This window comes from Eschrichtius robustus, chromosome 14 (assembly GCF_028021215.1).
Source record: "Eschrichtius robustus isolate mEscRob2 chromosome 14, mEscRob2.pri, whole genome shotgun sequence".
NCBI lineage: Eukaryota > Metazoa > Chordata > Mammalia > Artiodactyla > Eschrichtiidae > Eschrichtius > Eschrichtius robustus.
Window position 1 is genome coordinate 58,894,380 of NC_090837.1, and position 12,683 is coordinate 58,907,062.

A 12,683-nucleotide genomic window follows, 5' to 3' on the forward strand; every position below is an offset into this window, starting at 1 on the left:
GGCAAAACAAACTATCTCAAGAGGTAGAGTTATGCAGATTTTGCTTATACTTATAGGCAGATATTGAAAGCGAGAGAGAGAGAGGAAGGGAGTGGTGGAGGGAGAGGAAGGGAGTGGTGGAGGGAGAGGGAGAATATTAAAGTACAATACAACATCTAGAATTGCTTGACTGAAAATATTCAGAGTGAGAGTCAGGGAGTTAGAAGCACGGATATCATGTTATGTTTTCTCTCTTCTTCAATGAGCCATTTTTTTAAAAAAATATTTATTTATTTATTTATTTAACATCTTTATTGGAGTATAACTGCTTTACAATGGTGTGTTAGTTTCTGTTTTATAACAAAGTGAATTAGCTATACATATACATATATCCCCATATCTCCTCCCTCTTGCTTCTCCCTCCCACCCTCCCTATCCCACCCCTCTAGGTGGTGATAAAGCACCAAGCTGATCTCCCTGTGCCATGAAGCTGCTTCCCAATAGCTATCTATTTTACATTTGGTAGTGCATATATGTCCATGCCACTCTCTCACTTCGTCCCAGCTTACACTTCCCCCTCCCCGTGTCCTCAGATCCAATCTCTACATCTGCATCTTTATTCTTGTCCTGCCCCTAGGTTCTTCAGAACTTTTTTTTTTTTAGATTCCATATATATGTGTTAGCATATGGTATTTGTTTCTCTCTTTCTGACTCACTTCACTCTGTATGACAGGCTCTAGGTTCATCCACCTCACTACAAATAACTCAATTTCATTCCTTTTTTATGGCTGAGTAATATTCCACTGTATATATGTGCCATATCTTCGTTATCCATTCATCTGTCGATGGACACTTAGGTTACTTCCATGTCCTGGCTTTTGTAAATAAAGCTGCAAGGAACATTGTGGTACATGATTCTTAGAACACTCCCTAACACCATACACAAAAATAAACTCAAAATGGATTAAAGAATTAAATGTAAGGCTAGACACTATAAAACTCTTAGAGGAAAACATAGGCAGAGCACTCTATGACATAAATCACAGCAAGATCCTTTTGACCCACGTCTTAGAGAAATGGAAATAAAAACAAAAATAAACAAATGGGACCTAATGAAATTTAAAAGCTTTTGCACAGCAAAGGAAACCATAAACAAGACAAAAAGACAACCCTCAGAATGGGAGAAAATATTTGCAATCAAAGCATTAACAAAGGATTAATCTCCAAAACTTATAAGCAGCTCATGCAGCTCAATGACAAAAAAACAAACAACCCAATCCAAAAATGGGCAGAAGACCTAAATAAACATTTCTCCAAAGAAGATATACAGATTGCCAACAAACACATGAAAGAATGCTCAACATCACAAATCATTAGAGAAATGCAAATCAAAACTACAATGAGGTATCACCTCACACCAGTCAGAATGGACATCATCAAAAAATCTACAAACAATTAATGCTGGAGAGGGTGTGGAGAAAAGGGAACCCTCTTGCACTGTTGGTGGGAATGTAAATTGATACAGACACTATGGAGAACAGTATGGTGGTTCCTTAGAAAACTAAAAATAGAACTACCATACGACACAGCAATCCTATTACTGGGCAAAAACCCTGAGAAAATCACAATTCAATGAGCCTTTTAACTTCTTCCATAGACTGTCTTTTCAGTTTCTTTTCCATCAAGGATGGCATGGACTCCTTCTTGTGGATTTCCCTCACTAAGCCATGAAAGGCATCATCAGTGCAGAATCTGAGTGCTGCAGAGGTCTCAAAAAAAACCACTATTATATTCTCGGGACAGACTCAAGCCTTCTTCCACAGAGACCTAAGGGGAAAGTAAACTATATTAAAAAGAGAGAAAGGGAGAGACACTTTAATCAAAAAGTATGTTCTCTACCAGTGTTGTAGGCCTCGGTTATATGTAGGCCTTGGTTACATGTAAAAATGCGAGAATTTTTTTAAAAAAATTTTATTGAAGTATAGCTGGTTTACAATGTTGTGTTAGTTATGTTAGCTTCTACTATACAGCAAAGTGAATCGGTTATATGTATACATATATCCCCTCTTTTCTGGATTTCTTTCCCATTTAGGTCACCTCAGAGCACTGAGTAGGGTTCCCTGTGCTATACATTAGGTCCTCATTAGTTATCTATTTTATACATAGTATCAATAGTGTATATGTCAATCCCAATCTCCCAGTTCATCCCATCTCCTCTTTCCCCCTTGGTATCCATATGTTTGTTCTCTACATCTGTCTCTCTATTTCTACTTTGTAAATAAGATCATCTATACCAATTTTTTTCAGATTCCACGTATATGCGTTAATATACAATATTTGCTTTTCTCTTTCTGACTTACTTCACTCTGTATGACAGTCTCTAGGTCTATCCACATCTTTACAAATGACCCAATTTCGTTCCTTTTTATGGGTGAGAATCGGTTTTTAAGAGAAGACTCCTAGGATTTCTGAACTTGAAGGACAAATGGGAAATCAGAACCTCTGAAAGGGCAATAGAAGAGAAGTGATTAAAAATGATACTGGAAACCACTCTCCAGACTTCAAAAGAAGTAACATAGCACAGTAGTCAAAAACATGGCTTTAGGTTAAAACTACTTGGTTTCAAGGCCTAGCTCTACTACTTTTTAGCCTTGCAAATCTGAGTAAATATCTTAACTTTCTGGTCTCAGTGTTCTCATCTGTAACATAAGATAATAACACCAGCCCCAGAGGCTCTTTGTTAAGGTTAAATGAGATCACCTATAAAAGATACATTGAAAGTGCTGGGCACATGTTAAAACTCTATAACTATTAGTTATTATTACTTGTAGTCTTAAGTGGAGCTTGTAACTCTAGACTCTTAACTGGAGCTCAGCTCCAGGTTGTTAGTTGGCTTCTACTTTGTCCCTCCTATCTTCTTATCCTGGGACTCTGGCTGAAAGAGCACATCTTACCTGGAATATGATGTTCCTATGATGGAGAACAGGTAGGCAGAAGGTAGAGATAACTGCACCCACATCCCATGGTCAAAGACAAATGGAGAAATCTAAAGTCAATGAAGCAGGATGTATACTCAGCTCACAATGAGTGATGGAAATGATGAGGAAAAAAACAAATTGTAAAGAAATAATAGAAGGTACCAAAATCAGTTATATATAAATGCAGTACACTCTCAAATTAAAAAAAAAAAAGATTATCAGAACAGATTTTTTAAAAGCACTTGTAATTGAAACATCTTACACGTAAGGATACAGAAATAGTAAAATTTGAACGGAAATTAATACAAAAAGAAAGCTGATACACTGACTTAATATCAGACAAAGTACATAGTATTTAAAAAATTGCTAGAGTTAAAGGGAGTTGTATTATGATGATAAAAAGATTAATCTATCAAGATATTATATTTTGTATGCACTGAAAATGTAGCCTCAGTTTATGGTGAAGAAAAGTTGATAGAACAAAAATTGAAAATTATAGTAAGATATTTTAACACATCTCCTTCAGCAATTGAAAGAATAAGTAGGAAAAACATCTATAAAAATATGGAAAGTTTGAACAAAACAACACAATCAATCTAATATACATATATAAGATGTTGTACCCCACAACTGAAAAAGTCACATTTTCTTCAAATGAACCTGGAGCATTTATAGAAATTGACTTCATGCTAAGGTATAAAGCACTTCTCAAAGCATAGCAAAGAATCAAGTTCATAGCATACTCCCAAACAAATGAAATTAATCTGAAAATTAATTTTTAGAAAGATAACTAGGAAATCCCCAGATATTTTAGGAAAAAAATATATTTCTACATGGTCAATAGGTCAAAAATATATTACATAAAATTTAGAAAATATTTGTAACTGAACAATAATGGAAATACCACATATCAAAACTGTGGGATATCAAAAACATTGTTTAGAATGATGTTTATAGCACTATATGAATGTTTTAGAAAGGTAGAAACACAAATTTGATGTTACTATTGCAATTGTTTTGGGGCACCACAAAACACGCTCATATAAGATGGCGAACTTAAGCAATAAATGTTGTGTGTTATGACTTCCCCACCTACTGGCTGTTCCCTCATCTTCTTCCCTTGCCTCAGGCCTCCCTATTCCCTGAGACACAACAAAATATTAAAATTAGGCCGATTAGTAACACTACAATAGCTTCTAAGTGTTGAGTGAAAGGAAGAGTAACACATCTCTCACTTTAAATCAAAAGCTAAATATGGTAAAGCTTAGTGAGGAAGGCATATTGAAAACAAAACAGTCCAAAAGCTAGACCTCTTGTGAGGGTTAGCAAAGTTGTGAATGTGAGGGAAAAGTTCTTGAAGGAAATTAAAAGTTCTACTCCAATGAACATACAAATGATAAAAAAAATGAGACAGCCAAAAGGCTGATATGGAGAAAGTTTTAGTGGTCTGCCTAGAAGATCAAACCAGCCACAACATTCCCTCAAGTCTAATCCTGAGCAAGACTCTAATTCTGTTCAATTCTATGAAAGTTGAGAGAGGTGAGGAAGCTGCAGATGAAAAGTTTGAAGCTAGCAGAAGTTGGTTCATGACATTTAAGGAAAGAAGCCATCTCCATAACATCAAAGTTCAAGGTAAGCAGCAAGTGCTGATGTAGAATCTGTAGCAAGTTATCCAGAAGATCTAGCTCAGATAATAAAGGTGTCTATACTAAACAATAGATCTTCAATGTAGATGAAACAGCCTTATATCACAAGAGTCTACCATTAGGACTTTCATAGCTAGAGAGAAGTCAGTGTCTGACTTCAAAGGACAGACTGACTCTGTTGTTAGGGGCTAATGCAGCTGGTGACTTGAAGTTGTAGGTAATGCTTTTTTACCATTACAAAAATCTTATGATCCTTAAGAATTATACTAAATTGACTGTGCTTCTCCTCTATAAATGGAACAACAAAGCCTGGATGACAGCACATCTGTTTACAACATGGTTTACTAAATATTTTAAGCCCACTATTGAGACCTACTGCTCAGAAAAAAAGATTTGTTTCAAAATATGACTGCTCATTGACAATGCACCTGGTCACCAAGATCTTTGATGGAGAGGTACAAAGAGGTTAATGTTTCCATGCCTGCTAACATATCCATATGTCCACCCATAGATCAGGGAGTAATTTTAACTTTCAGGACTTATTATTTAAGAAACACAGTTCATAAGGCTATAGCTTACTGCTATAGATAGTGATTCCTCTGATGAATCTGTACAAAGAAAACTGAAAATCTTTTGGAAAAGATTCACCATTCTAGATGCCATTAAGAACATTCATGAGAGAGGAGAAGATGGTGGAAGAGTAAGACTAAGAGATAACCTTCCTCCCCACAGATACATCAGAAATACATCTACACGAGGAACTGCTCCTATAGAACACCCACTGAATGCTGGCAGAAGACCTCAGACTTCCCAAAAGGCAAGAAACTCCCCACGTATCTGAGTAGGGCAAAAGAAAAAAGAAACAACAGAGACAAAAGAATAGGGATATGACCGGCACCAGTGGGAGGGAGCTGTGAAGGAGGAAAGGTTTCCACACACTAGGAAGCCCCTTCATGGGCAGAGACTGCGGGTGGCAGAGGGGGGAAGCTTTGTAGCCACGGAGGAGAGCTCAGCAACAGGGGTGCAGAAGGCAAAGCGGAGATATTCCCGCACAGAGGAGCGGTGCCGACCAGCACTCACCACAGACTGAAGGGGTTAGCGCACCACAGCTAGCCAGGAGGGAGTCCGGGAAAAGGTCTGGAGCTGCCGAACGGGCAAGAGACTTTTTCTTGCCTCTTTGTTTCCTGGTACGCGAGGAGAGGGGATTCAGAGCACCACCTAAACTAGCTCCAGAGACAGGCGCGAGCCGCGGCTATCAGCACGGACCCCAGAGACGGGCATGAAATGCTAAGGCTGCTGCTGCCACCACCAAGAAGCCTGTGTGCAAGAACAGGTCACTGTCCACACCTCCCCTCCCGGGAGCCTGTGCAGCCTGCCGCAGCCAGGGTCCCGTGATCCAAGGGCAACTTCCCCGGGAAAACACACGGCACCTCAGTCTGGTGCAACGTCACGCTGGCCTCTGCTGCCGCAGGCTCGCCCTGCATCCATACCCCTCCCTCCCCCAAGTCTGAGTGAACCAGAGCCCCCAAAGCAGCTGTTCCTTTAACCCTGTCCTGTCTGAGCGAAGAACAGACACCCTCAGGTGACCTACACTCAGAGGCGGGGCCAACTCCAAAGCTGAACCACGGGGGTTGTGATAACAAAGAAGAGAAAGGGAAATTTCTCCCAGCAGTCTCAGAAGCAGCGGATTAAAGCTGCGCATTCAACTTGATGTACCTGCATCTGTGGAATACCTGAATAGACAACGAATCATCCCAAATTGAGGAGGTGGACTTTGGGAGCAAGATATATTATTTTTTCCCCTTTTCCTCTTTTTGTGAATGTGTATGTGTATGCTTCTATATGAGATTTTGTCTGTATAGATTTGCTTTCACCATTTGTCCTAGTGTTCTGTCAGGCGGTTTTTGTTTTTTTTTTTACTTTAAAAAAGTTTTTTTCTTAATAACTATTTTTTATTTTAATAACTTTATCTTATTTTATCTTACTTTATTTCATTTCATTTTATTTTATCCTCTTTCTTTCTTTCTCTCTATTTTTTCTCCCTCTTATTCTGAGCCATGTGGATAAAAGTTTCTTGGTGCTCCAGCCAGGCATCAGGGCTGTGCCTCTGAGGTGAGAGAGCCAACTTCAGGACACTGGTCCACAAAAGACCTCCCAGCTCCACGTAATACCAAATGGTGAAAATCTCCAAGAGATCTCCATCTCAACACCAAGACCCAGCTACACTCAGTGACCAGGAAGCTACAGTGCTGGACACCCTATGCCAAACAACAAGCAAGAAAGGAACACAGCCCCACCCATTAGCAGAGAGGCTGTCTAAAATCATAATAAGGCCACAGACACCCCAAAATACAACACCACACGTGGACCTGCCTACCAGAAAGACAAGATCCAGCCTCATCTGCCAGAACACAGGCACTAGTCCCCTCCACCAGGAAGCCTACACACCCACTGAACCAACCTTGGCCACTGGGGACAGATACCAAAAACAATGGGAACTACGAACCAGTAGCCTGTGAAAAGGAGACCACAAACACAGTAAGATAGGCAAAATGAGAAGACAGTAAAACACACAGCAGATGAAGGAACAAGGTAAATACACACCAGACCTAACAAATGAAGAGGAAATAGTCAGTCTACCTGAAAAAGAATTCAGAATAATAATAGTAAAGATGATCCAAAATCTTGAAAATAGAATAGACAAAATACAAGAAACATTTAACAAAGACCTAGAAGAACTAAAGAGTAAACAAGCAACAATGAACAACACAATAAATGAAATTTAAAATACTCTAGAAGGGATTAATAGCAGAATAACTGAGGCAGAAGAAAGGATAAGTGACCTGGAAGATAAAATAGTGGAAATAACTAATGCAGAGCAGAATAAAGAAAAAAGAATGAAAAGAACTGAGGACAGTCTCAGAGACGTCTGGGACAACATTAAACGCACCAATGTTCGAATTTTAGGGGTCCCAGAAGAAGAAGAGAAAAAGAAAGGGACTGAGAAAATATTTGAAGAGATTATAGTTGAAAACTTCCTTAATATGGGAAAAGAAATAGTTAATCAAGTCCTGGAAGCACAGAGAGTCCCATACAGGATAAATCCAAGGAGAAACACGCCAAGACACATATTATCAAACTATCAGAAATTAAATACAAAGAAAACATACTAAAAGCAGCAAGGGAAAAACAACAAATAACACACAAGGGAATCCCCATAAGGTTAACAGCTGAACTTTCAGCAGAAACTCTGCAAGCCAGAAGGGAGTGGCAGGACATATTTAAAGTGATGAAGGAGAAAAACCTACAACAAAGATTACTCTACCCAGCAAGGATTTCATTCACATTTGATGGAGAAATTAAAATCTTTACAGACAAGCAAAAGCTGAGAGAGTTCAGCACCACTAAACCAGCTTTACAACAAATGCTAAAGGAACTTCTCTAGGCAAGAAACACAAGAGAAGGAAAACACCTACAATAACAAACCCAAAACATTTAAGAAAATGGGAATAGGAACATACATATTGATAATTACCTTAAATGTAAATGGATTAAATGCTCCCACCAAAAGACACAGACTGGCTGAATGGATACAAAAACAAGACCCGTATATATGCTGTCTACAAGAGACCCACTTCAGACCAAGGGACACATACACACTGAAAGTGAGGGGATGGAAAAAGATATTCCATGCAAATGGAAATCAAAAGAAAGCTGGAGTAGCAATTCTCATATCAGACAAAATAGACTTTAAAATAAAGACTATTACAAGAGAAAAAGGAGAACACTACATAATGATCAAGGGATCAATCCAAGGAGAAGGTATAACGATTGTAAATATTTATGCACCCAACATAGGAGCACCTCAATACATAAGGCAAATACTAACAGCCATAAAAGGGGAAATTGACAGTAACACAATCATAGTAGGGGAGTTTAACACCCTACTTTCACCAATGAACAGATCATCTAAAATGAAAATAAATAAGGAAACAGAAGCTTTAAATGATATATTAAACAAGATGGACTTAATTGATATTTATAGGACATTCCACCCCAAAACAAAATAATACACATTTTTCTCAAGTGCTCATGGAACATTCTCCAGGATAGATCATATCTAGGGTCACAAATCAAGTCTTGGTAAATTTAAGAAAATTGAAATCGTATCAAGTATCCTTTCCAACCACTATGCTATGAGACTAGATATCAATTACAGGAAAAGATCTGTAAAAAATACAAACACATGGAGGCTAAACAATGCACTACTTAATAACGAAGTGATCACTGAAGAAATCAAAGGGGAAATCAAAAAGTACCTAGAAACAAATGACAATGGAGACAAAACTTCTCAAAATCTATGGAATGTAGCAAAAGCAGTTCTAAGAGGGAAGTTTATAGCAATACAATCCTACCTTAAGAAACAGGAAACATCTCAAATAAACAACCTAACCTTGCACCTAAAGCAATTAGAGAAAGAAGAATAAAAATACCGCAAAGTTAGCCAAAGGAAAGAAATCATAAAGATCGGATCAGAAATAAATGAAAAAGAAAGGAAAGAAATGATAACAAAGATCAATAACACTAAAAGCTGGTTCTTTGAGAAGATAAACAAAATTGATAAACCATTAGCCAGACTCATCAAGAAAAAAAGGGAAAACACTCAAATCAATAGAATTAGAAATGAAAAAGGAGAAGTAACAACTGACACTGCAGAAATACAAAAGATCATGAGAGATTACTACAAGCAACTCTATGCCAATAAAATGGACAACCTGGAAAAAACGGACAAATTCTTAGAAATGCACAACCTGCCGAGACTGAACCAGGAAGAACTAGAAAATATGAACAGACCAATCACAAGCACTGAAATTGAAACTGTGACTGAAAATCTTCCAACAAACAAAAGCCCAGGACCAGATGGCTTCACAGGCGAATTCTATCAAACAGTTAGAGAGGAGATAACACTTATCCTTCTCAAACTCTTCCAAAATATTGCAGAGGGAGGAACACTCCTCAACTTATTCTACGAGGCCACCATCACCCTGATACCAAAACCAGACAAAGATGTCACAAAGAAAGAACACTACAGGCAAATATCACTGATGAACAAAGATGCAAAAATTCTCAACAAAATACTAGCAAACAGAATCCAACAGCACATTAAAAGGATCATACACCATGATCAAGTGGGGTTTATTCCAGGAATGCAAGGATTCTTCAATATACGCAAATCAATCAACGTGATACACCATATTAACAAATTGAAGGAGAAAAACCATATGATCATCTCAATAGATGCAGAGAAAGCTTTTGACAAATTTCAACACCCATTTATGATAAAAGCCCTGCACAAAGTAGGCATAGAGGGAACTTTCCTCAACATAATAAAGGCCATATATGACAAACCCACAGCCAACATCGTCCTCAATGGTGAAAAACTGAAACCATTTCCACTAAGATCAGGAACAAGAAAAGGTTGCCCACTCTCACCACTATTATTCAACATAATTCTGGAAGTTTTAGCCACAACAATCAGAGAAGAAAAAGAAATAAAAGGAATCCAAATTGGAAAAAAAGAAGTAAATCTGTCACTGTTTGCAGATGACATGATACTATACATAGAGAATACTAAAGATGCTACCAGAAAACTACTAGAGCTAATCAATGAATTTGGTAAAGTAGCAGGATACAAAATTAATGCACAGAAATCTCTTGCATTCCTATACACTAATGATGAGAAATCTGAAAGTGACTTTAAGAAAACACTCCAATATACCATTGCAACAAAAAGAATAAAATACCTAGGAATAAACCTACCTAAGGAGACAAAAGACCTGTATGCAGAAAATTATAAGATACTTATGAAAGAAATTAAAGATGACACAAATAGATGGAGAGATATACCCTGTTCTTGGATTGGAAGAATCAACATTGTGAAAATGACTCTACTACCCAAAGCAATCTACAGATTCAATGCAATCCCTATCAAACTACCACTGGCATTTTTCACAGAACTAGAACAAAAAATTTCACAATTTGTATGGAAACACAAAAGTCCCCGAATAGCCAAAGCAATCTTGAGAACGAAAAATGGAGCTAGGGGAATCAGGCTCCGTGACTTCAGACTATACTACAAAGCTACAGTAATCAAGACAGTATGGTACTGGCACAAAAACAGAAATATAGATCAATGGAATAGGATAGAAAGCCCAGTGATAAACCCGTGTACTTATGGTCACCTTATCTTTGATAAAGGAGGCAAGAATATACAGTGGAGAAAAGAGCCTCTTCAATAAGTGGTGCTGGGAAAACTGGACAGGTACATGTAAAAGTATGAAATTAGAACACTCCCTAACACCATACACAAAAATAAACTCAAAGTGGATTAAAGACCTAAATGTAAGGCCAGAAACTATCAAACCCTTAGAGGAAAACATAGGCAGAATACTCTATGACATAAATCACAGCAAGATCCTTTTTAACCCACGTGCTAGAGAAATGGAAATAAAAACAAAAATAAACAAATGGGACCTAATGAAACTTCAAAGCTTTTGCACAGCAAAGGAAAGTACAGACAAGATGAAAAGGCAACCCTTCAGAATGGGAGAAAATATTTGCCAACGAATCAACGGACAAAGGATTAATCTCCAAAATATATAAACAGCTCATGCAGCTCCATATTAAACAAACAAACAACCCAATCCAAAAATGGGCAGAAGACCTAAATAAACATTTCTCCAAAGAACATATACAGATTGGCAGCAAACAAATGAAAGAATGCTCAACATTATTAATCATTAGAGAAATGCAAATCAAAACTACAGTGAGGTGTCACCTCACACCAGTCAGAATGGCCATCATCAAAAAATCTACAAACAATAAATGCTGGTGAGGGTGTGGAGAAAAGGGAACACTCTTGCACTGTTGGTGGGAATGTAAATAGATACAGCCACTATGGAGAACAGTATGGAGGTTCCTAAAAAAACCAAAAATAGAATTACCATACGACCCAGCATTCCCACTACTGGGTATATACCCTGAGAAAACCATAATTCAAAAAGAGTCATGTGCCACAATGTTCATTGCAGCTCTATTTACCATAGCCAGGACATGGAAGCAACTTAAGTGTCCATCCACAGATGAATGGATAAAGAAGATGTGACACATATATACAATGGAATATTACTCAGACATAAAAAGAAACGAAATGGAGTTATTTGTAGTGAGGTGGATAGACCTAGAGTCTGTCATACAGAGTGAAGTAAGTCAGAAAGAGAGAAACAAATACCATATGCTAACACATATATATGGAATCTAAGGGGAAAAAAAAAGGTAATGAAGAACCTAAGGGTAAGACAGGAATAAAGACACAGACCTACTAGAGAATGGACTTGAAGATATGGGGAGGGAGAAGGGTAAGCTGTGACAAAGTGAGAGAGTGGCATGGACATATATACACTGCCAAACGTAAAATAAATAGCTAGTGGGAAGCAGCCGCATAACACAGGGAGATCAGCTCGGTGGTTTGTGACCACCTAGAGTGGTGGGATAGGGAGGGTGGGAGGGATGGAGATGCAAGAGGGAAGAGATATGGGAACATATGTATATGTATAACTGATTCACTTTGTTATAAAGCAGAAACTAACACACCATTGTAAAGCAATTATACTCCAATAAAGATGTTAAAAAAAAACCCGAAACAATAAAGTACTTCAAATTAAGGTATGCAGTTTTTTTCTGACATAATGCTATTTCACACTTAATAGACTACAGTATAGTGTTAACATAAATTTTATATGCATTAGAAAACCAAAAAGTTTGTGTGACTCACTTTTTTTGTATTTGCTTTTTTGTAGTGGTCTGGAACTGAACCCTCAGTGTCTCTGAGGTATGCCTGTATGGTAATTTTTCCAGAGCTAAATGTTTTAACATCCACAGTAAATTGGTTATGTAAGTCTCTAAATAGACTCAGATCACATCAGATTATATTTTTTTTCACAAAATGAATTGATTCTTGTCAGATTTTGCAAGTAACTACATCAAGAAAAGCTTTATCTTTCATATTATTTACATTTCT

At 37.6% G+C, this 12,683-nt stretch overlaps 1 protein-coding gene across 1 annotated transcript in view; it reads right to left on the reverse strand.

Moving 5' to 3' along the window:
• Positions 1-214: 214 nt before the first annotated feature.
• Positions 215-12,683, reverse strand: part of RIT2 (Ras like without CAAX 2) — a 568,015-nt gene continuing 555,546 nt past the window's right edge. Inside the window, 4 exon segments of the mRNA XM_068563388.1 lie at positions 215-239; positions 1,608-1,646; positions 1,648-1,757; positions 1,759-1,806. Coding sequence (XP_068419489.1) covers positions 215-239; positions 1,608-1,646; positions 1,648-1,757; positions 1,759-1,806 — 222 coding nt within the window.